The sequence below is a fragment of the Phoenix dactylifera genome, unplaced genomic scaffold (genome assembly GCF_009389715.1).
Source record: "Phoenix dactylifera cultivar Barhee BC4 unplaced genomic scaffold, palm_55x_up_171113_PBpolish2nd_filt_p 001382F, whole genome shotgun sequence".
NCBI lineage: Eukaryota > Viridiplantae > Streptophyta > Magnoliopsida > Arecales > Arecaceae > Phoenix > Phoenix dactylifera.
In genome coordinates, this window is record NW_024068705.1 from 74,659 (window position 1) to 95,777 (window position 21,119).

The 21,119-nt window shown below is 36.4% G+C and overlaps 1 protein-coding gene across 4 annotated transcripts in view; it reads left to right on the plus strand.

Annotated features, from left to right (window-relative positions):
* LOC103698899 (proline--tRNA ligase, cytoplasmic-like) overlaps positions 1-21,119 on the plus strand; it is a 30,507-nt gene that overhangs the window by 2,502 nt on the left and 6,886 nt on the right. The window contains exons 1-7 of one of the 4 annotated variants that reach the window (XM_039122152.1): positions 220-348; positions 2,527-2,593; positions 2,691-2,776; positions 2,877-2,969; positions 7,685-7,801; positions 9,758-9,945; positions 17,110-17,176. In XM_039122152.1, the coding sequence (XP_038978080.1) occupies positions 235-348; positions 2,527-2,593; positions 2,691-2,776; positions 2,877-2,969; positions 7,685-7,801; positions 9,758-9,945; positions 17,110-17,176 (732 nt within the window). In that variant the 5' untranslated portion in view covers positions 220-234. Of the gene's footprint in view, positions 1-219; positions 349-2,526; positions 2,594-2,690; positions 2,777-2,876; positions 2,970-7,684; positions 7,802-9,757; positions 9,946-17,109; positions 17,177-21,119 lie in introns of those variants that run through there. The other 3 variants (XM_039122153.1, XM_039122155.1, XM_039122154.1) reach the window with 3 other exon arrangements.

A 21,119-nucleotide genomic window follows, 5' to 3' on the forward strand; every position in this document is an offset into this window, starting at 1 on the left:
TTTGATAGTTAGTTTTTTTATTTAAAAAATATTTGATTATCTAAAAAAAATTGTTTCTACCGGTGTGGTCTAGATAAGGCGAGATCACACTGGTAAAAACAAAGCCCGTCCCATTGTGCTACCATACCTGTCTTAACGTCATCCCGATCAAAAGGCGAGATCCATGCAAAACCCGCCCTAAACCGGCGGTTCGAGCGAGCAGGCCGGTTTTTGTGATATTCAATTGTGCTTTAGATGAGACGTCTAGAGTTTAGTTGCGGGTTTCCTCTCCTTTCACAACGCATCACCCACCAAGTCGCGAGACGAGATCTTCCACTTCCTACCCGGTGCCGCCGCCGCCCCCACCTGGTATGCCTCTCTGTTCCCCTCCCTCCATCTATCTGTCTCCTTCTCAACCCCAATCCTATTCTGGTCGTTGTTTTTTTGTTTGAAAAATGATCTCTTTTTTTAGTGTTAGATGTTTCACTAACTACCGTTCATTCTCTCTAGATCCCACCAATAATTCACTAATTCAGTCCCTAGTCGGTACTCTATAATTGGTTAGAGGAAGCCGCCTTTTTTAAGAAGAAAGATAAGAATCAGCCTTCAGTTCATTCCGTTTCATGACAGTAGGGAATACCTTGATTTAATTTGATGAAAATTGAAAGTTTGTTTTTAATAAAGTGACATCTTTCTGTTTGTTCCCTTTTTTTTTCAAACAATTTGTGTTTAAACTTTTATACGCCCCCACAAAAATTATAAGACATAGTGTAAGTTGATTTTTTTCATGTATATATTTTCAGATCTATTTTCTTTTAAATATTCTAATATATCAATGTGAAACTATTTTTTGCCTACTTTTAACAATAATTCTTCAAAAGAAGAGATCAGCAATCCGTTTCATTTGAGAGATCTATCACATCATAATGGATCACAATTAATATCAGCCAAATGGGTTTGGATGCTAATTATATAGTGAGTGAACGCAGAGGAAAAAAGGGGAACCCCTTCCTCTTTCCAAGGAATAAATCTTCCCTCCAGTCTGCAGTCTGGTTGATTGTTTGGTGCAGTGTCTCACTAGAGATCAATGTCTACCCTGGCATAATTTTTTGATTGAATGATTCGTTCTGTTTATTAATTTATTTAGCTGGTGTAATAATATCAAGTCATGTGGGGCTTTAACTATTTCTACTTGCTTGGTATGGCAAGCCATTAAGTCAAGCTCTGTAATTATGAGCTTATCTTTTAATAATAGATCTTCTACTTAATGTTAGTATGAAAAAAAATCATTTGATTACTTTCAAATTTTTATAATGCTTTTCTGAGTATAGATTTTTCAATGACTATTCTAATTCATTATAGGATATATTAGTTAGGAACTGGCAGCAATATGCTAAAAATCAGTCCTTTGTTCAGTATGCTTTTAGTAACAACGAGTTTACTGCCTTTATCTCCCTCATGGGGACTGAATTTTGCAATTATATCACATCCGATGCATACATTATATGGGCATATATGGCACTTATTGTCATTCAAATTTATCAAATGCCATTTTGATTTCTGTTTTTTCTTGACAATTAGAACCTATCTGATAGATTATGGACTTTGGCATTTGGACAGAATATTAGCTGCAGACTATTGCAAACAGAAACTGTGTTTATTGCAATGTTGGTGAGGATGATGAGGATATTCATCCTTTCACTTGACTTGTTAATAAGGAAAATTGCAAATTTTGAGGTTTTAAATTCGCAACCTTTTTACCCATTGAAGAGAATATAGAAACAAAATAAATAAATAAATAACTTCTCCTGATAATGCTATATGTTTCATTGATTATTATCAATGGTTGTTATGTTTTCCCCTTTGATTATTTTTCTAAACACATTTCTAATTTGGTCAGTGAGGAATTGGTTGAGGTGTTAAAACTTTTTAAGTCTTAACCATTCTTAGACATTAAACAAAAGAAGAAAAATATGGGTGATGGTTCTTTTTCACCCCCTTCCCCTTCCCCCTTCCATGGCCAGTGGTCTAGTGGGCTACATAATGGCGGTAAGCCATCACCCAGACTACCCCTGGGTAGGGCCATAATATCTCTGGCATTGTTGAACTGCTAAATGTTAGGCCAGAGTTGTGCGTAGCTTGCAGAAAATCTGTTCAACTGGGCCAAACTGCACTCTTCTGTTGTAATATGAACTCCTCTTATATATGACACTAGCGCCTATTTTGTGATTCATAATTGTTTCTGCTTTGATCCCATTGCTTCTGTTGTGGATGGGATTATTTGCATCTTCAATGTGTTTGATTGAAACAAATTACACACTAGATAAGGAAGAAAATAGGGACGGTTTTCTTTAAGCAAGCTGCTTTGTTACCCACGGATTATCCATTTTCCTTTTCTGGCATATTGCTTAGCTGGTTTACAAGGATACTTACAACCCTGATGAGCTGATATTATAACCATCTCCTCTGTATATGCTAAAGAATCCATTTTGTTATCCTTTTTTCCTTTCAATTCTTAAACTCTAATTAATCTTGCTTGTGATTTAGGGGATTTTTCGATCAGGCATTACTCTATCAGAAGGCATGGCGACTAGAAATATTGATACCAGTAATGGTGTGTATTAACCCTACAGATTTGTACATCATAGATACCATTGTACTTTTCTAGTCTATTAGCGGTATGAACAGCATTATTTTTTAATGTATCTTAGCAGCAAGGAAGAAGGAAGTGAAGAAAGAAACTCGTCTAGGTTTGACCTATAAGAAAGATAAGGATTTTGGAGAATGGTATTCTGAGGTACACAGGAGTACAAATGTTTTAAATTTCTCACTACATTATAATCGTCATTCTTTCTTGTTAATGGTAGTAACATGAATTATTTTCTACATGTTTCTAGGTTTGTGTTGCTGGCGAAATGATTGAATACTATGACATTTCTGGCTGCTATATCTTAAGGCCATGGACGATGGCAATCTGGGAAATGTTACAAGTAAGTTCTTTGATTTCTGGCTTTGTATTGGTAAATTATATTTGTTTTTGTCGTACCAGTTATTGGTAGTCTGGTCATGTAATTTCTTGTAGCGTAATTTTATTAACTCATCTATGAGACGACAACCTTTCTAAAATACACTTTTTTTTTGTTTCCTTGCTGGTATTTGCTATGCTATTATTTCTCTTAAAAAAATATTTATCTGGAGATCACATGATTGAACTGGGCTATTTTGTTTGTAAATTTGATAAACTGTCTATTCCTCCGTGATCTTTTACAGGTATAAGGCTTTTGGTAAAAGAGGGGAGGGGAGTGTTCGTTAGTGATGTCTGATTAGGGTTTCTACACAAGCAAGAAAGCCAACAGATCTGGCAACTTGCTCACTCTTATGTGGACCAATTCTGAAAAATCGTAACCAATAAGAAGACTGCATGCTTTCCAAGGGATAAGTAGCTAGTCTTGTTGATTGTTAATGCTGCAGTTTTCTCAGTCATGGTGCAACGGGATAGGCAGACATACGTATGATCCTGTATGAGTTGTCTCATATTGGAATCTGAGGCGATTTTGTACCTGATCCCCAAAATTCTGATAAATTTGAGTAGACCTGTTCTATCTAGTAAGATTAAACCCATTTTGAACTAGAGTAGTTTTGACCCAGACTTGTTCTTTAACTAGGTGAGAGCCATGTCCAATTCATCGTTTAGGAATAAATGGACCACATTTAGTCAATTTGCATCACTTGGCTGGCCAATTTGTTCATCGCTCAACGCAAATTGGTCTTGGAATACTTATTTACAAGCAATAGACATGGATGGCAGTGTTTCATGAGATCTCCATAAATATTTATGAGTGCAACAAGCATCATGCTTTCTGCAGATCTATTGATGAATATCTAAAACACAACCCATTCAGGGATGTATATTGAAACAGGGTCCATAACTCCATATATAGTTAGATGTAGGTACAGACGTATGTACATACTTAACATATATGCATACACTTTTGCCCTTCAATCACAATATATGTTGCATTATTTATTTTGTAGGACAACATGTTACTATTTCGTTAGCATATAAACCTCACTTGGACTGGCTTTTTCTGAGGAAAACATAACAGGAAGCTGTAATCTGTTTTTTTATAGAATATTTCAGATTTTATAAGGACCACATGATAAGTCCTGCCAGCTTCTTTGCCATCCTCTGAAATGTTCATTAACAAAAGTTGGTAGCCTAACTTTAACTGAATGGCACATAAAAATTCATTACAATAATTTTGCTGGAAACAGTTTTTAATTTTTTTTTTGCTAGATGCATATGTATCCTTTATAAAGGAAATTAAATATTAACATAAATGCCATGATTGGCATCTTTGGAATATTGAGATTATTGCTTTGCTAGTGTCATGATCTTAATAATATTTTAAGACAACTACCACTAATTTTTTATTTTGATGTACAAGTAGATATATGGAAAGATAACTTCAAGATTGTCAGATAAAGTGATTCCTATTAATGCCCTTGGCAATGTTCCCTTTATGTTCTGTTTGAATTTTTTACAGCAATCTTTCCCTCATACAGCATGAGTACTTTCTAATAGGAAATTTTGGATTATTTAAGCTTAATAAACTTTTAGGTTTTCACTCTATTTCGAGATATCACAAATTGCTTTTTACATTTGTTTTTTCTTGCTAGACTTAACTTCTATCTAGGGCTTCCTTCTAGCTTTAGAGACCTGAAAAATATGGAATGAAGATAATGATAGGTAGGCAACCATACGTCGGCAGATTATAGTTCCAATCTTTTTTTTTGACTTTAGGGTTGGCTACTTAGTTGTATGCCACTAATCCCATAAATTACAATCCAAGGATTTAAAATATCATTGGTTTGATATAGTACTAGTACCTTACTGTTCTGATAGGAAAACAAGATTGGTACGGGAGCAGGATATTGGTTCCCACCTGAATATGTTTGCATTGACCATATTGGTTGCATACCATTAGATTGGACACATTGGGAGAATGGGAGTTGATATGTATTGGTTCCTTTTTATTCTTGTTAGTGCTGACAATTTCAAACCGTTTTAACTGTACTGATGCTGCACAACTTCAGTTTTGAAACTTGTGTGGGATCTGCTACCTTAATTTTAAATCTTCATATAGGTTATGGAAGGTTCCCAATTTAATACTAGATTAGTTTTTTTATGCTTCTTGCTTAGTCCTAAATTCTTTCATTAACCTCTTCGATAAAGTTATCTTCAATATGACTGTACTTAAACTAGTGTTGTTAAAGGTGCAAGTTACACCTTGGTGCAACCTTAGCAACTTGCCTACCTCGAGGCTAGGTGATGCTGTTAAGGTGCTCACAAAGCAAGCATTGTGCATGCTTGCTTAGGTGCCAAAGTGCATTAAATGCAAGCCTATATGTTGTGCATGTGTACGTGAATGTGGGTGATTGCAAGTGCATTTTGTATGTATATTGAAATGAGTATGTTGTGTGTGTGCATGTGCACATGTGGAACTTTCTGTGGGTGTGGCTGAAATTATTTAGGTGTTTATATATGTTTTGATGTGTCCTTGTGCTTGTTTGTGCTATTTCTTTCATTAAAGACATTATGTGCAAATGCATATGTATACATGCATCTTTATGTACTACATACGTACTTATATACTTGTGTACATCAATACTTGTGTGTCTATATATATATATGTACACTATACAAATATATATATATATGTATATACATATACATATATACATACATACATAGGTATACATATATTTACACATACATTTATATATATGTATGTGTTTGCATAAAGGACACATCTACAATTTACACATAAAATATATGCTTGCAATATAGTTGTAGTTTCACTCACTTTTCCTCCTTTTGGTAATGAATTTAAATTTCCATGGACAAGCATGCTTATATGTGCACCATGCGAATATATAGATATATGTATATTCCAACAAAGGCCATTGACCTCCATTTAAAAAAAAATGCAGTAGTGGACCGGTGGATCTCGACTTGTTTGATGGATCTAGGTTGGGATGGATGTGTGTCTTAGTTTCTTCTTTTTCTTCTCGAGAAAAGGGATCTCTTAAGCTTCCCTAGGATGTGCGAGACCCCTCCCAATTCACTAGATTCATTGGGAGGTTACTGTTGGCAATGCTTGGATAGTCTTCACTTTGGCATTTTAAGGTGTAGAATGATTTATCATTCTGATTGACTTTAAGACATAAATAGCCAAATTCTATCATTAAACTTGTTTGCTGCAATGTTATTTGGACGTCTGGACATCAAACATGGGTGTCAATGCCTTGGAGAATCTAACATGGCAATCATTGAAAACAAAAACATGTGGACATGGCTATATATATAATGTATGTAAATAATTTATGTACATTACATCTATAAGCCTAAGGACCCTTTTTAGTCCCACATTGGTTATTGGCATTGGGGAGATTTGAATACTTGTTACAGGGCTAAGGAATCCAGATAAGACCTTCTTGGCTAGCCCTTTCTGGGTGGAGTCGTGGGTCGTTCCAAACGGTATCAGAGCGGACTTGGATGGTCCATGTGGACCAGGGGCCAATCATGCTATGCGATTGTGTTTGAGATTAGGCCCCTGGATTGGCAAGGATGCCAAGGCAAACGAGGCAAGTATGTAAGGACATGTGAGGACATGCATTTAGTCCCCATGCACTGGCGAGATATTGGATACTTATACAAGGCTAAATAATCCAAGTAATACCTTCTTGTCTAGCCTTTTTTGGGAGAGGTATTGAGTCACTGCAATAGGTGTGTATAAACACATTTATGTGTAGATACTAAATAAGAAGGAATAAGAGGTTGGCAAGCCCTAACCTTTCCCTTTTTTCCCCTTTTTTCCCCTTTTTCTTCTTTCCCTTCTTTTGTTAGGGCAAGGCAAACCTATTCCATTCTTCCTTTCCTTTCTACCTCCCTTTTCCTTGTCTATGGCAAGATATAGGATCAGAAGGTCCTAATTGTGATTCTTCTTTTATTCTTTCCTTTTTGGCTGAATCACAGATATTTTGATCAGTTTTTTTCCCTTCATTGTCTAGGACAAATCATAGGTTTTGTGGCCCAACCATGTCCCTCATATGTATCGCATTGTACTGGGAGGAAACCAGTATAAAACTTAACTTCAAGTCGGTACAAGTCCCGTACCCCCGCACCGAGGCATACCATCCCATACCGAGATGTATCGACCTGTATTGAGGTGTACTGAGGTGCATACTGGCTCGAACCGAGGCGTATCGAGATAAAAATTGAGAAAAATGGCTAAGGGGCTATTTTGGTATAGGGGCGCATCATACTATACCGTACCAAACTGAGCCGATAAGGTATCGATATGGTACTCAGTATCGAAATTGCGGACCTTGGGAAGAATATTGGCTGTTGGGAAGAGTTGATTTGATTTCTTTGTGCGCTAATAGTCCGTTGCTGGTTCAATTTCCGAAACATCGATTGATAGATTCAGCAAACTAGCTTTCTTATTTCGGATATGCCTTATAGATGTCAAAAAAAGGATGCAATAACTATTAGTATCTTGGGACATGTTGATGTTTTATTTGAGTTTATATGGCTTGAATTTCAAGAACATTAGTAATTTGGATGTTATTGATATCTGCTTTTGTATTATAAGATGTCAAATGCCTTATTTGTTGATTCTTCTATTGCATGGATGTGCAGGCATTTTTTGATCCAGAAATAAAGAAGATGAATATCAAGAATGCGTATTTCCCTCTTTTTGTAACTGAGAATGTTTTACAAAAGGAGAAAGATCATATAGAAGGTTTTGCTCCTGAGGTATGATAAGGATTTTCTTGTAGAAATTTGTTAATATATTCGTTATTGAAGGCTTGAGGGGACTATGTCTTATATAGATTTCATGAGGAAGTTATTGCATATTGTCAATATCTTTTATTCCCTCTATTTCTTATATTAAATTGATTTTTTTGACCTATGATGTTAACTTTTTGTACATGATTTTTTCCCCATGTGTGTGGATGTTGTATTTCCATATATGGACGTTTTCTCTTAAAAATATCTATTTTCCCTTGTAGTAAAATAATGTTTGTAAAGATTCAAGATAATGATTTCGAAAAACATCGAAATGGGAAGGTACCGTCGATATTGTGCCATTCCGACATAAAATCTGCTCCGGTATAGGTGTCAGGATGCTGAAACCTTGTGTATTGGTATCTACATGCCACATCAGTCCGTATCGGCGATACCTGTCTCAATTGTATGTACTGACAGGTTTCATTTTTTTTTGATGCTGTCAGTTTCGGTACACATCATCAGTGGGGTTCGATATTGGTATTTGAAACCATGCTGAAGATTATATATGAATAATAAATGGATGCCCATTGGTTTTCAAATATTACAAAGAAAGTGAATATAGGCTGGATGGATAGGTTTGGGCTGTGTTGCCCTGGGCCTAGGTGTTCCAAATGGTCTTACCTGAACTTGGCTCAATCATGTGCATGTGGAGAAGATGTGAGGTGAGGATAGGAGAGGAGGGAGAATTGGAGGAGAATATGAGGAAGAAAGTGTAGGAAGCTGAGGATAAAATGGGGTGGATATTTGGCAAGACAAGAGACACTGGTTAGTGTTAGGATAAGGGTTAGATAGGGTTTATTTGACCCAAGCATCTCTTTATTTTCTTTAATATCGGCTGAAGATGATTTACAGGGCTAGTGTTGATGATACCTTTAATTTTGTATAGAGTTATTCAGAAACTATCAGGTGTCATAGTTTCAGTTTTATTTTTTTGTTGCATGCCCATAAAGATTTCTAGATTCCTTAAGAAGACTATCTAATGATGGCTTTTAAATTGGGCAAGAGTCACACTGATGGAAAGTCTTTTTGTGTGTCCCTATTTGTATGCATTTCTAATGCCATAGAGGCAACAAATGGCCTTCGATTTCATCCTTATATAAGATTTCCCTTGGTTTCTTGCTTTCCACTGAATTTAAGTGAAAAATCTTGCCAAATACAAGAGTTTTAACTTTTAACTTCTACGAGAAAGGTGGTTGTTCTTCTTTAGGATAGATGTGATTTTTCTTATTTGCACATCAGCACCCCACACCCCACACTACACCCCCCGCCCCCCGTGTCCCGTTTGCTAAAATTTCCAACCACTTGCTCCATTTTTCAGCTAATACCATTTCTGATACTACACTCCTAGAATTCCTAAAAATCACAGGTGTTGGCATATTGCTGGGCAAAACTGGAGGTAGAGGTGGAGAGGTTTTTATTTTTCTGGCACTTCTCTTATAATTGTCTGAAGATTACTTATTTCATCATTTAAACTTTCTACACTTTATATCTGGTCTCAATTGCAACGATTGATGTGATTGCATTTGATGACTATGCTACATCTGTTAGGAATTACTTGCTGTTATAAGGGCAAGGGTGTGGCATTTTGTTTTTCAGAATTCAATTCCTGCTAGTTACATTGACCCTTGAAATGATTGTTTGTATATACTACTATATACACACATTTGTTGTTATTACAGTTCTCTTGCAGCTCTAGTGTCATCTCCATGTTTTTTGCAATTTGAAGATTCTTTTGTAGAGATTGTTGTCTGCTGATGCTGCTGTTAATGTCTCAAAATTAAATGGCATTGCAGTGACTGTTTCATCCTTTTTTCCTTTTTTAGATTTGCTAGATATCTCAAATCCAGTTTGTTATTATTTTCCAAGTTATATACAACCAAGTGTCCTATGATTTCTGTTTGTGTTTGCCATCATTTCTAGGTTGCTTGGGTTACTAAATCTGGACAGTCTGAAATGGAAATTCCTGTTGCAATCCGTCCTACAAGCGAGACTGTTATGTATGCATATTACTCTAAATGGATAAGGGGGCATCGTGACTTACCATTGAAGCTTAACCAGTGGTGCAATGTCGTGAGATGGGAATTCAGCCATCCTACTCCTTTTATCAGGTACATTTTTTAATGCTTGTTAAATATTTCCTGCATCTCTATTTTTTGTATCGGTCATATTATGTTATGTCTTTTATGCTGTATTATGTTGTTGATACATAGCACACTTCCCCCCTTCATCTGTCTTGCAATCAATGCTACAGTTTAAAAATTTAGTTACCAGCTCTGTTCTAGAAAGTTGCAAATACACATCAATATTTGTGTTATTTAGTCTTAAAATATTGTGAATTCAGTCATTATTCATCTGTTTACTAAAGTAATAATAACAAAATGGCATATTTGAAGCAATGAAAAAAATATCAAATGCTATAATATATGTAGTTGTAAAATCACATCATCTTTATTGATATGTCTAAAATTCATGCCTTTTGTATGGCAATCAAGGCTTACATTATCAATTTTGGTACCCATACTGGTACCCATCTAGTATATGTCAATACAGTTTGGTTCTTGGTACTGGCACTTGGTATGAGGGTCTATCGAGTATTGGTTCACTACTGATACAAGTCAGTATGTCATGTACAGACAAAACCATGCTAACAATTATCTACAAGAACAATTTCATAAATGTTTGTGATAGCTATTCAAAAGTTTCATCCAACATATATCTAGAGCAGAAATATTTGGAAGCACATAATGAGTATTATGAGAATGGATAATTTTGTATGCCAGACTTTGAGGTGGGGTCAATTACTTGTTCAGGTAAGCAGTACAAAGTGATTATATGATATCATTTTCATTATTCTTTTCATTATTAAAATCATTGTTGAAGCTTAGTTGCATCACATGTTGACTCTACATTGCATATCTGGAGTTTCATTCTTGAGTTGCACATAGGCATTGGGCTGCTCCGGAAAGAGCGTGGCCCTCCCTGTTTCTTTTTGGTGCTTAGAAGCCCTTTGAGATCAGATGTTATTGTTAGTATTTTAAAAATGAGAGTACTTGTTGCCAGATTTGGTTGCTAGTTCAATTTCATTTATCTTTAGAACTAAAATCATTTACAGTTATATTCTTCGAACTAAGACCATGTAATCTTACTAGAAATGAACACCTTAAGCCTTACAAGCACCCACTGGGAGTCATATAGATTGTCTAGAATGAAAGCAGGAAATAGAGAGAAGATTAAAAAATAATAATTTTTTGAACAACAGCTCATGGTTTGTTAACTTATTATCTATAGATATGTAAATCATGTGTTTTAAAGCAAAATGTGTAGCTGGTTATGTGAGATTGAATTTATTGCTGACAAGGAGATTTTGGAGTTTGGATTGCAGCAAGTAACAACTAGAAGATATAATGTTGCTCACCTACCAATGAAACCCTTTCTGAGAGAAGACTTGATCCTCCTCCAGTACGGCGCCCTTAATGACTTATGCATTTTATTTATCTCATTCCCATCCCCTAAAAACCCCCAAATGTCATCTACTGCCTAATATAAAAGCTGCTGGTTCAACAGGTTTTTGTTCACCTATGCTAACCAGTGGGCCACCCTATTTAGCATTTTGTAGCTACTTCAATGGTTATGTACATTGCACTGGCAATCCAGATCCACCATTATAACTTGAGCGTCTGTTGCCTTGGTGAGCTGTTTTGCACCTCCGGATATCTTCTGTCCCCTCCTCTCCCAAGGTCCGAACTCCTCACCGACTCCTTTCTCCACCCCCCCCCCCCCCCCCCTCTTTCTAACGAGTAGTTGGATTGTTGCATGTAAACCCTGAATCATGCCATTTGGAGAGGCTTTGTGCTAAACTTGATTGATATTTTTTTAATGTGATCTACTCACATCAACCTTAGCTTTCGTCTATAGTGATTTACCTATATTTTAGGAGGCCAAGATAGGAGGCCAAGGATGAAATGGTACTTGGATTAATCTGTGTCTAGGTTTAAAATAATTGCCATGGACATTGTAACAGTTGTTACAATGGTTTCAAAAACATCCCACTATATTAAATAATATTACTGATGGAAGCTTAAACGACAACAGTTGTGTAGCTCTTAATTTGTTGTAGTGGTTGATGTTTAGTGAATTAATGTTTGTTATATAATATTAATAGCTCATCCAAATAAAACAGTATGTTTTAAAAATTCAAACATCTTTGCTAGCTATTAAAACAATTTGGTGAATAATATGTTCAGAAAGCAACAACATTATTTCTACGCTATCATTTTAAGTTTTTAAATTGGAATATCTGGGACTGATTATTTTAATAGGAAGGTACAGATAATAATTAAAAGATCATGGTATTATTGGGTTCTCTAAGTTGGTTTGGAGAATGGAATTTTTTAAATATTGTTTTTTTATTTATGGTGTGGATTATTCAACTACTTGATTTGGCAAATCATGGCCACAATGGAAAGGCTGTAAGTATAACTCTTTTCAAAGTCTCATTTGATACAACAACATAACAAGGTGTAAGTGAATCTCTAGTCAAGCATCTAGCGACAAGCCAAGGGCGGGGCAATGGAGCATGTAATATTTTAAATTGAACATCTATTTTATTTTACTTGCTTCACCATTTATTCCTTGTATAGCAATGGATGAATGGATAAAACCCACTTCTACTGGGAAAGTAGCAAATGAGGATGCTAGGATCGTATTTGTTTGTCCATATGAGGCAGACCAATCTGTTATGGCTGTTCATCTAAATTGTGTTCATGACCCTTTTCCGATTGAGAACATACCCGAAATTTATATGGTCTTATCAAAACTAAAATTAGGATTAGGCTTGTACTAAAAAATATTACTTGTTGCCAAATGTGTTGGATATGGATCACCAAGTTCCCCAACACCTAAATTGACCTGAAACTAATGCACTATACTTTTCATAACCATCCTTGAATTTGAGATATTTCTATTTGCTTTTAGTAGTAACTTTTATGTTATTAATCTTCAATTTTGATTTTTATTACAATTTATATGCTGCCATCAATCAAATCAACCTAGAACGTACCATGTGAGGTGCGTGTGCGTGTGTGTGTGTGTGTTTTTTTTTTCTTTTTTTTTTTTGAAAGGTAAGATCGATCCGGTTAAATAATGAATGCTAGATGAGAGGTTTGAACCTCATGGCTAGTAATCACAAGCTTTAATGGACTTCAGCTACCCTGCTAGTGGGTTCATGCAGGATGGGAAATGAACGGGTTGAGGCAGGGCAGCAGGTGATATATGGGAGGGGTATGGGAAGGAGAAATGCAAATATCGATATGAAGAGAGGGAAGGCGGACGGTTGGATACACCTCACACACAAGCACATTAGGAGAGTTGGCATTATATATTAGAATATACTTGGAGATTGTTAATAATGTCTACATGTTTAATTGTTATTCTTTTTCATATTTTGTTTATGAAACCAATTTGTATATGTTTCTTGTGTTTTCATTTTTTGGATCATTGTTGATCCTATTTGATTTGAAAATCAGGTGGAATGATAAGATATATCTTAAACCTGATTCAATCTGACTCAAATGAAAATGGAGTTAGGTTGCACTCAATTTATTGACTAATATGAATTAACTTTAAATTTTTATAATTGATATTATATAATGTATCAGGATGCCTTCAAAACCATTATAACAAATGTTGTAATGCTATGGTAGCTGCTATTTGAAACTTTGACCCAAATCAAACCAAATTCCTTTGTTATTTTGGTTTCCCAAACTATTGGCAAAATAACCGATCACCATAGGCAAAAACCAAGGTTAATGTGGATCCACACATTTAAAAAACATGCAGTTCTTTGATCAAGTTTAGCCTACAAATTTACAATCTCTTCAATTGGCACCATTTGGGGCTCAAGTGGCAACAATTTGTTGAGCCTTTAGTTGTGGAGGTCTCAACATGGGTGTAAAGGAAAGTGGGCTGGAGGATTTTGTGGGAGTAGGGAGAAAGGGGCAACAAGATACTGTAAGTTATAAATCAATTCACCAAAGTGGCAGGCGGTTGACTAGTGATAGGCCAAGTTGGTGAGCTTGGGCCTGATTTGCAGGATTATGGAAATGCCTACTGAATGTTGAATAGAGTGCCCAGCTGCTCAGCAAAGGCGGAGAAAACCTGTTGACTCCAGCTTTCAAATTAGACTTCAAACTACAAGCTACTTAACATCCTCCTCTTTTTTTTTCAGATGATTGCTGATTTTAATTTTAAAGCATTTTATAAAGTATTTTCGATGGTTTATACCAGTTTTGCAGATAGCAGCCTAAATGTCTTTGTTAAATGCTGATTGATGTTGTGTCTGAAGTCAGAATTGAGTATCCTGATTCAGTTTAGATTTTAGACAATGAGTCAGATATCTGTGTTATCTTTCTATTAATGTGGTTGGCTGTTCGTCACAATTTACAGTGTACTCGACATGATTTCATCTTGTAATCTTGGCTTTACACATCAGGTCAAATATTGTTTTCTACTACATGCTAACAAAACATTCTTGAATTCATTAGCAACAATCAGTAAGCCAACTTCTATGATTTTTGAGTTTCTTGGCCCTTCAAATACTTTTCCATGTGTACTTAGATGCCTTTTCTTTTAATATAATAAAACATTATCAGATGTTTTCAGGTTTTGATGTTATGTTCTCTTCCTTTTTGTTCCTGGTTTATGTGCTGCACGCGCCAATTAGGTGGCAGCAGGATTGTTGGCAATTGAATGGTTTATTTTTCTTTTTATCTTACATTACTTAAAAATTTCTATTTTGTTTTTAAGGATAGTAAAGCTGCAGATATTCTTGCAATTTCACATTCATTAACTTGGGTTATATATTTTGGATATCCTATTAAAGGTTTCAACCTGCAACAAGCCATTAATTTTGAATATTCTTGAGTTCAGGAGCAGAATTTTTATATGCTGATTTGTATTATTGTTCTTTTAGATGGTTTTTATAAAGCATTTCTGTTTCTAATGCTTCAAAACAGAAGATTCTGGTATTGTTTGATGTTGATTCTGCTTTTCTAAAAGAGCTTTTCTGGAATCTTTCACATAGAAGCAAGGGTTTGCCGTCTCGGTACCGGACCCCGTACCGGTGCTACACTAACATAGTGTCGGTATGGTATGGTATGCAGTTTTTTTGGCGTACCGAGTGCTGGTATGCCATGGTATGGTACGCTTAGTATTGTCCGGTTCGGTATGATACGACATACCATGCATAGAAGTGCTTCTAACTTCTAAGAGAAATGCTTTTCACGTTTAGATTCTCGCAAGCACATATAGTGCAAAGCGCATTTTAGTGAGTTGTGGGAGCAAGCAAATGCGATTAAGTTCATAGGAAGGAATATATGCATCAACTTGCCTAGTTGGGTTAGGTTACTGGCATGAAGTAGACATGAACTAAATTGGATAAAGATTCAGGAGATGACCTGTAATCACTCATGTATCTAACTCCGACCGAGGCAAGTCTATCTTAGGCTTGATTTGGGTTTTAATTCTATAGGGACAACTTAGATTTCATAACCTGCAAGGTTGTGAAAAGGACTGAGTGAAGCTAGTCGATGGACCCCAACTTATGGCCTAGACATGGCCTAGGTGATTAGGTGGCCTCCTAGGGAGGAAAGCCCTTCAATGCTTCAAATATGCATCCCTAAGCTTACATATGTGCACATGAGCTTGTACATATTATTGTATCTTTTGTATAAACCACTTTGCAGAATAGTTCCATCATCAAATATATATTTCCTAATTAGACAAGTTGAAAAATCACAAATTTCATCAGAACTAAACATTAGTAAAACATTTGGACAACAAAATGTCATAATGCTGACAATAATACAGGCATCTAAAGAAATTGAATCATTTTGCAAATGTCAATCACTAATCACTCTCCAACTTGGTGTAGGCCTGCGGGGCAGTAGCAGAAGTAATACTGTAGTACGAAAACAAAGAAACAATGAGAACATGGACGACAAAGAAGAGATCTGCAGGAGGTATTTAGCAGAAGAAAAAAAATAAAAAGGAAGAAAGGAGGAGATGGTGGATGAGGAATCGCTAAGAATGCTTCCTTCTGGAGATTGAGAACAGGGAACTGCTGGACTACTGGGAATTGGAAATGGGAAAAGAACAAGTGCGTGCCTGGAGTGAGAGCTGACTTTTGCTGTTCTCTTCCGTTTGCTGGATTGTCCAAGGGACATCAGAAGGCCCGTTATGGGTGGATGGGATTCTGTCCCTTCAGTTTTCCTTTGTTCACTCCTTTTTCTTTCCCTTTTTTTCCTTCCAGCGGGTGAGCATTAGGGGTGTGATTGATGCATGTAATCATCATTCCCCATGGAAGGAAATCCTAGCAAGTAATCCTACCCACAGATGGAAATCCTAACTACCAAGTAATCCTGCCTTCAGCGAGATTTAAACAATCATTGCTTAGTTGCCTAGGAAATATTATGTGCCTAGTTGGATGCTTTGGCACCTACTTGGGCACTTTTTAGAACAGCGATAACTATATTGAATTATTGACTATTTGTTGTTAGTGGATTGAATCCAATATTTTGAGGCTTGATTAAATTAACTTGATTGGAATTTGTAGTCTGCAAGTCTATACTGAGAACAAACCATACTGGCTCAGCACCTGTTTCTCTACATTCGCCAAACTATCTAAGCACTTCTCTTGAAAAATTTCCAGTTAAATTATTCTCTATGAAAAACACTTTTTTCTTTAAAAGCTGCAAAAGTATTTTTTTTCCCTCTAAATCAATCTAAACAGCCATTATGTCTGACAAAATCCTCCTTCCTCCTAATCCTCAACTATCAATTTGAAAAGGCAAATGCAGCGAACAAGAAGATACTAAAGAAACCATGGACGGGTGATAGAAAATACAGTAAGAAAACCATGGATCAATGAAAAAGATTAACATATCTTCTATAAGATATGGCACTTCGTTGTTTGATAAAATTCATCGTTTCAAACTTTGATTCGCACTGATGGAAAGATTCTTTAGATTGCATATCTGTCTTGTAATTTAAGTTCGGATTCTCGATGTGATAAGTAATTTATCTCATTTAATAAAATTCACTTATAAAGGTTGGATTTTGATGTGATAAGTAATTTTTGTCGTTTAATTTAGCTCTCTTATATGGGTCAAGATCTATGTACCATGTGTCTGTTCCTCTCTACATATCTGTCAGTGAATAATTCTATTTAATTCATGTAGTTGTAGGAACTAAACTTCTATGTTATTTATTTGTAGGAGTCGAGAGTTTCTTTGGCAAGAAGGGCATACAGCTTTTGCGACAAAAGATGAAGCTGATCAAGAGGTATTAAAGAAATTTTTCCTTCTATTTTCTTTTTAATTACGATTTTATAAGACAAGATAATTGGTCAGAAGCTTTAGGAATCATCAAACTTAATAATGGACTTAATCTTCTCTTATCAAGTAGGACAATGAAAGTTGAGGAATATATCATGTGTCAAAGTAATGTACAAAGAAATTGGGAATAATGTATTTTCAATATGTGGAAATCAATTACTTCTTATCTTGCCATAGATGAAGAATCATGTGTTTGTTCAAGTATGTTAGTTTATAGTCTTGGACAAGCACTAATGCTTGAATTGTTAGTTGCTGTTTGAAGATCATTTCTTGATGTTCCACAAAGGTGTGTTCTTTATGCCTTTTCTTGCAAAAAATTAGAAACTTGAAATAAATCAATTAAAATAATCTGGTATATTGGTTGAGAAAGTCCTTGGAATCCGTGATATAATGATATACACAGGTGAAAATGAAAAAGATATGTGCTTATCATGAGCCCAAAAACCTGCATAACAATATCTAAGAGACACTTAAAATCTCAATTCAAAAAACTCCACAACTAAGAAGATTTCCACAGCAAGTATTCTTAATATTATCCATCCTCTCAATAGGATTACACGGATAGAAAAGTCCAACATAAGTAAAAAAAAACTAAAAGCAACATAATGGGCTCCAAGTTTACTCCTTTCATGCATACAACCTGTATTTGGACATTCAAAAACTAGTTACTCAGAATCTGAAAAATACAAAGAGAAAGAATAGTGAGCCAGATATCCTAGTAAGATACCTCCTACCATAACTAGCTCGATCAAGCATGGGTAAGGAAACAATTAAATAAATAATGATTTGACCAAGGAATGCTGAACCGACCCGTACCGGCCGGTTCCGCCCTGTACCGAACCGGTACCGGCTCTGACCGGTCCGGTTCGGTGTTAAAAATCGGTACCGGCCAACTGTATCAGCCTGTACTGGCCAACCATACCGGCCCGTACTGGCTTCAAATTTTTTTGGACCTTTTGGATGCGTGAATCAAGACGAACTAGTGGTACCGGTTCGGTACCGGTCCGTACCGGTCAACCGGTACCGGCGCCCACCGGTACGGTTGGTACGTCGAACCTTGCCATTACATTTGACATAATCCAGCAGAAAGAAATTGTGAAACATTTGAACAGTTATAGTCTGACTGTTACGCACAGTCTGTGATTTTCCAAAGGTTCAACAGAATAATTTATAAATTAAACAGCAGAATTGTTATAAAATCAACTATTTAGTACAACCAATGATTTTCCAAAGGTTCGGGCATACAACTCATTAACTATGCCTTAGCCTTGACAAGGCATGAAACCAAATTTGACCATGTGATGGAGGTTAGAAATCACATTTAGCCCCGTGTTGAATGCTTGAAAGAAACAATTTCTTTAGGGCTAATTGTTAGCAAGGTACGCTGTACTGGTACTGGTAGGCGTACCAGACCGGTACGGTTCCGGTTCGGACCAGTTTGAATCACTACTGAACCAGCCAACGCGCAGCGTGCGCCCGCCGCGTTAAATGCCTCTGTGGCATTAAACACGCCCGTGCGTGCACGCTGCCCCGGGGAATTGCACTCAGTATCGCGCGTGGGCGCTCTTCCCCGCGTGCGGGCGTGCGTTGGGCAGCACGCCCGCATGGGTGCACTGCCCAGGGGAATCGCGCCTAGAACCATGCACGGACGCTCTTCCTCGCGCACAGGCATGCTGCCCCAAGGGCGGGTACCGGTGCGAACCGGTCCTGTTACCGGGCTTGTACCGCTCGGTTTGGGGCCGGAACCATTTTCCACGCTTGAATCGGACCGGTCTCAGCATACCATGATTGTTAGTATTGCTTGTGCTGAGAAACCAATTTCTTTAGGGCCCCTGCCACAGGGCTAAATGTAATTTCAGGCCTCCTTCATAGTGCATGATATGGTTTTGCACCTTATCACAGGACTAGCCATGGCTGTAATGATTTGCATGTCTGGCCCTTTGAAAAATCATTGATTGTACGTAGTAGTTGATTATAGCAATTCTGTTATTTCTTATATAAATATTTTTTTTAGATGTTTCACAAATTACCTTCTGATGGATTCCATGAAATCATTATTTATTTATTTTTTTTCTACCCATGCATGATCCAGCTAGTGGTGGTGATAGGTGCCTTACTAGCTACTCACTATTCTCTCTTTCCATTTCTCAGATTCTAAGAATAACTAGCTTTTAGACATTTGGTTACGGGTTGTGCAAGTGAAAGGTGGAGGCTTGGAACCCATTATGCTGTTTTTGGTTATTTTTTAGTTGTGTTGGACTCTTTGTGTGGTCTTGTGGACACAGTTGAGTGGATAGATGATATTGGTAGTTTTCAAGGATTTTTCTTAGTTGTGGAGTTTGTTGAATTGAGGCTTTCGAGTGTATCTTTTAAATATTGTTATGTGGATTTTTAGATGCTTTGATGTTTTACCACTAGCCATTGTTCTAGGAATTTAGCAGATAAATTTTTTTATTGGTATTATTCCTACATATGTGAATTACTGGTACAAGGCCTCGCATGTCTTTTGGGGCTGAGCTTTATGGGATATATGGCTGTTTTTCACATGCCTGGTTTGTGCGCAATAGGGCTGGGGGTGTGACTGTTGATATGTTGTTAATTTATCAGGTTTTGTATCTTTAATTTTTTAAGCCCTAGTCGCTGAGATATGCAATCTACCTTTTTTTTATGCACATGGATGCTCATTGTCCTATCCTTATATTTTCCATTACTAGTTATTTGCAAAATGAAATCCAAGTATGGTGCTGTCACAAGGATAGACATGTGCTTCAAATTTGTATCTTGAGATATTTTAGAACTAATGTGTCTCCTAAAATGTTTTTTATTACACCACTTTAAAAAGTAAGAATTATCATGAAAACCAAAGAGTCCTTAACTCAGCTCCTTTAGGAATATGGCCTTTCTGTTAAGTTTGGAAGACGCATTTTGAAACTTTGCATTTTTTAAGCTTCTCTTCCCCAAGTCAAACTCTTTTCTCTCTTCTATTAGTAAAATTATTTATTTATTTAATTTTAGATTGTAATATTTAGGTGTAAAGCAAAATAACTTTACCATTTCTGCGGGTCCATTCACCTAGGGCATGGGAAATGATTTTCTAGGAACTCTTGTTCCATCTCATGCCTTTTTTTAAAGCAAAATTGGTTACGTTATTTAAAAATTTTCAGTATAATTGATTTGATTAATTAGATTAAACACAAAAGTTGGACTTGCCTTGTCTTTTGTGCACTTTTCACTAGAACAAATACGCTAGCTAGAATTACGTGCCTTTTAATGGTTGATGCATCGCTACACCATGGCTCTTGAGTTCTTTGACATGTTGCTTTCATAATGATTAATCTTTACTTTTGATAGTATGGAGGCTTTTCCTTGATAACAAAAGCATTAGCATGATAAGCTGGAGACACAAAGGAGATGCATCCTTAATGACATGTTCCCAGTAGATCCGGAGGTGAAGTGGAGGGAAGGAGCCCTCGTCCCCTACTTAGGTAAGTAGAGGACTGACCATCAACTAGATGCTGTCCTATTAGACTTAAGCAGAGAGTTTGCTTCTGTGGTTAGGACTGTTTGTGTGAGACGGTGTACCTAGAAGTGAAGGATTAGTATTTTGGAAAGATGGATTTTAGGGATTTATGAGTGTTTTTTCCCATTTGCACACCTTTTGGAATATTGCCTTTCTGTTAATTGAAAGAAGCATTCTGAAACTTCACATTTTTTAAAATTTAAACCTCCCTTCCCCAACTCAAACTCTCCCCCCCATTAGTAAATTAATTAATTTATTTAAGTTTAGATTATAATACTTAGGTGCAGAGCAAATAACTTTACCATTTCTATGAGTCCATTCACCTAGGGGCATGGGAAATGATTTTCTAGGAGCTCTTGTTCCATCTTGT